Raw genomic sequence first — 2,196 nt, forward strand, 5'->3', positions numbered from 1 at the left:
GCAAGGCGTTGCACAGTCACTGTTTAATTAAGGGCAGCAAAAGTGCAAGGAAGCGTACTGGGCGAGAGCTGGTGAAAAGCACGCACAGCTCGAGTAGATGCGGTTGACGAGTAGATGATGCTATACTTTCTTTCTGTACTGGACGTCCCGACAGTTGAACGCTTGGACGCTGTATTTTAGTCTTGGACTGGAAGTCGGTCCGCATGCATTTCAAGTCCGTGAATAGCTGAAATCGCGTACAAGCAGGAAAATAATATTGCGGATCAGCCACTCTATTGGCTCAGTGGGCTTTCGTCCCCCCTAGAAGTGTTTGTTTGCTTGCATCCCGCTTCCTTTTCCTAAGCTTGCCTGCTTGGATGCATTGGGCTTGCCATTCTAATCTAAAGAATGCGCTGCTTATGCCCACATTCTCAGATACAGACGGCAGAAGGAATGGATGTAACAACCAGAGGACATGCTGTAGATGTGGCCTCAGGGCTGCAGCGGAGCTGAGAAGCTCAGAGACCTAGGAGTACTTTCATCGGTCCATGCTAGAAGCAGTGTTAATTGGACAACCTCACATGATGCAAGTTATAAAGCACTTTAAGAGAAGCCGTAAGGCTGCCGCTGCTTTGTTGTGTCTTGTTAGCGGTGAATGAGGGGTGGAATTATCTTCAGGGCTGTCTAACGGTGGAGAAAGCGGAAAAAGGTAGCATGATACTATGGGTTATTGCTCATGTAGTGCTGCCCTACCAAGGTGTGCACGAAGGTGTTGTTCATTCCGTAGCCCTGTCGTTTTAATCTGTCCCCAGTGTGTTTGTACGAGGCAGCTGCCACTGAGAAAGGCGTGAGGTCGGGCAATTACCTGTCTGCTTATGGGGTGCGGCGGTAATGACTTTCTGAATGCTAGTCTCTGACTTGCGCTACAGATGTCGTGAGCCTATTCTGAGGTCTCAGACCACGGCCTCTCTTGGAACAGGAAGAGGACCCAGTAAACATGAAAAGGTATCGGGAGTCCTTCAATATTAATTATTTCTGTATATTTCAGGCCGATACATGTTTTTAATGCGTTTTGCCCACACACTGCGCTCGCCACCGCTAAATCTGCACCAGTGGACCGGCGGCCCACTCACTGCCTTTGTTCATGCTTGCGAATTGAAATGTTGGGTAAAATACACTTAATGAAAAGACTATATAGAATATTATGCTGAATAGAGACTTGATTTCAGTTAGATCAGAGAAGTCGTGGAGTGTTTGCCTTCTGACCGCTGAAGACGAGCAAACTTTAGGGTCACCCGCAGGCAGAAGGCTAATGAGGAAATTCGCCATGGATGCACCCTTAGATTGTTGTTTTAATATGTTATATTTATTTAAAATACATGTAAAACATTAGTACAAGGAGCTCTGTGCATATTCTGCTTATTTGGGGGGCTTGGAGGCGGTTGCGCTGCCTGGTGCCTCTCACAGAGAACCCGGGCNGCATATTCTGCTTATTTGGGGGGCTTGGAGGCGGTTGCGCTGCCTGGTGCCTCTCACAGAGAACCCGGGCTGACAGGCGGCGTCGCTGCACCGGCGCGAAATGCTGACTTAATTTTCTTCTTCAGTTCAAATAAAACTTTGACACATTTCGTGCAGGTTATTCATTGGCGTATTTGGCGGCGGAAAGGCTACCGAGCGTATAAACGATCGCGTACTGCAGCAGAGCGTTCCTGTTGTGTCTGCACACACATTGGGCCGCACGTATTCTGAACATCCCCTCCCTTTAGACCGTTAGTCCGACTTCCTTCTGGGTGTTTTTTATGTTGCCTTTGTGCCCCTTCGATTGCCTTCCCCTGACACCCCATCCCTGCGCCCAGAACAAGGGCCCGGCGCGGCGGCCTCCTTCCTTCCTCTCCCCTTTCTCGTGGCCTCTTCGCCTCCTCCGCGTCTTCCTCCGCAGTTTCACCCGCCTTCCAACATGGTATGAACCACAGCTGTTCTGCAGTGATGTATGGCTGACGGCTGTTGCAGCTGCCCCGCTGCAGCTTCCGTACAGCGTCCCTGCTTCTGCCTGCCCGTTGCCCCACTGCAGTTGCCAGCTTCTGCGCCTTTGCAGCAGCACTGGAGTTGTGCGGTCCCTCGGCATTTTGGTGTCTGAGTTTCACATCCTCGGAGCAGCTAGTAGCAGCACGCCGTCTATCATGACACGTAACGAAGAGATATTGTGTTGTGCTGTGT

At 50.4% G+C, this 2,196-nt stretch overlaps 1 protein-coding gene across 1 annotated transcript in view; it reads left to right on the forward strand.

Annotated features, from left to right (window-relative positions):
- Nucleotides 1-1,936: 1,936 nt before the first annotated feature.
- EMH_0020480 (PRPF39 protein, related, related) overlaps nt 1,937-2,196 on the forward strand; it is a gene marked incomplete at both ends in the record, with an annotated part of 5,036 nt that continues 4,776 nt past the window's right edge. The window contains one exon of the mRNA XM_013501588.1: nt 1,937-1,939. Coding sequence (XP_013357042.1) covers nt 1,937-1,939 — 3 coding nt within the window. The remainder of the gene's footprint in view (nt 1,940-2,196) is intronic.

The sequence above is a fragment of the Eimeria mitis genome, genomic scaffold, assembly GCF_000499745.2.
Source record: "Eimeria mitis Houghton genomic scaffold, Emh_scaff716, whole genome shotgun sequence".
Classification (NCBI taxonomy): domain Eukaryota; phylum Apicomplexa; class Conoidasida; order Eucoccidiorida; family Eimeriidae; genus Eimeria; species Eimeria mitis.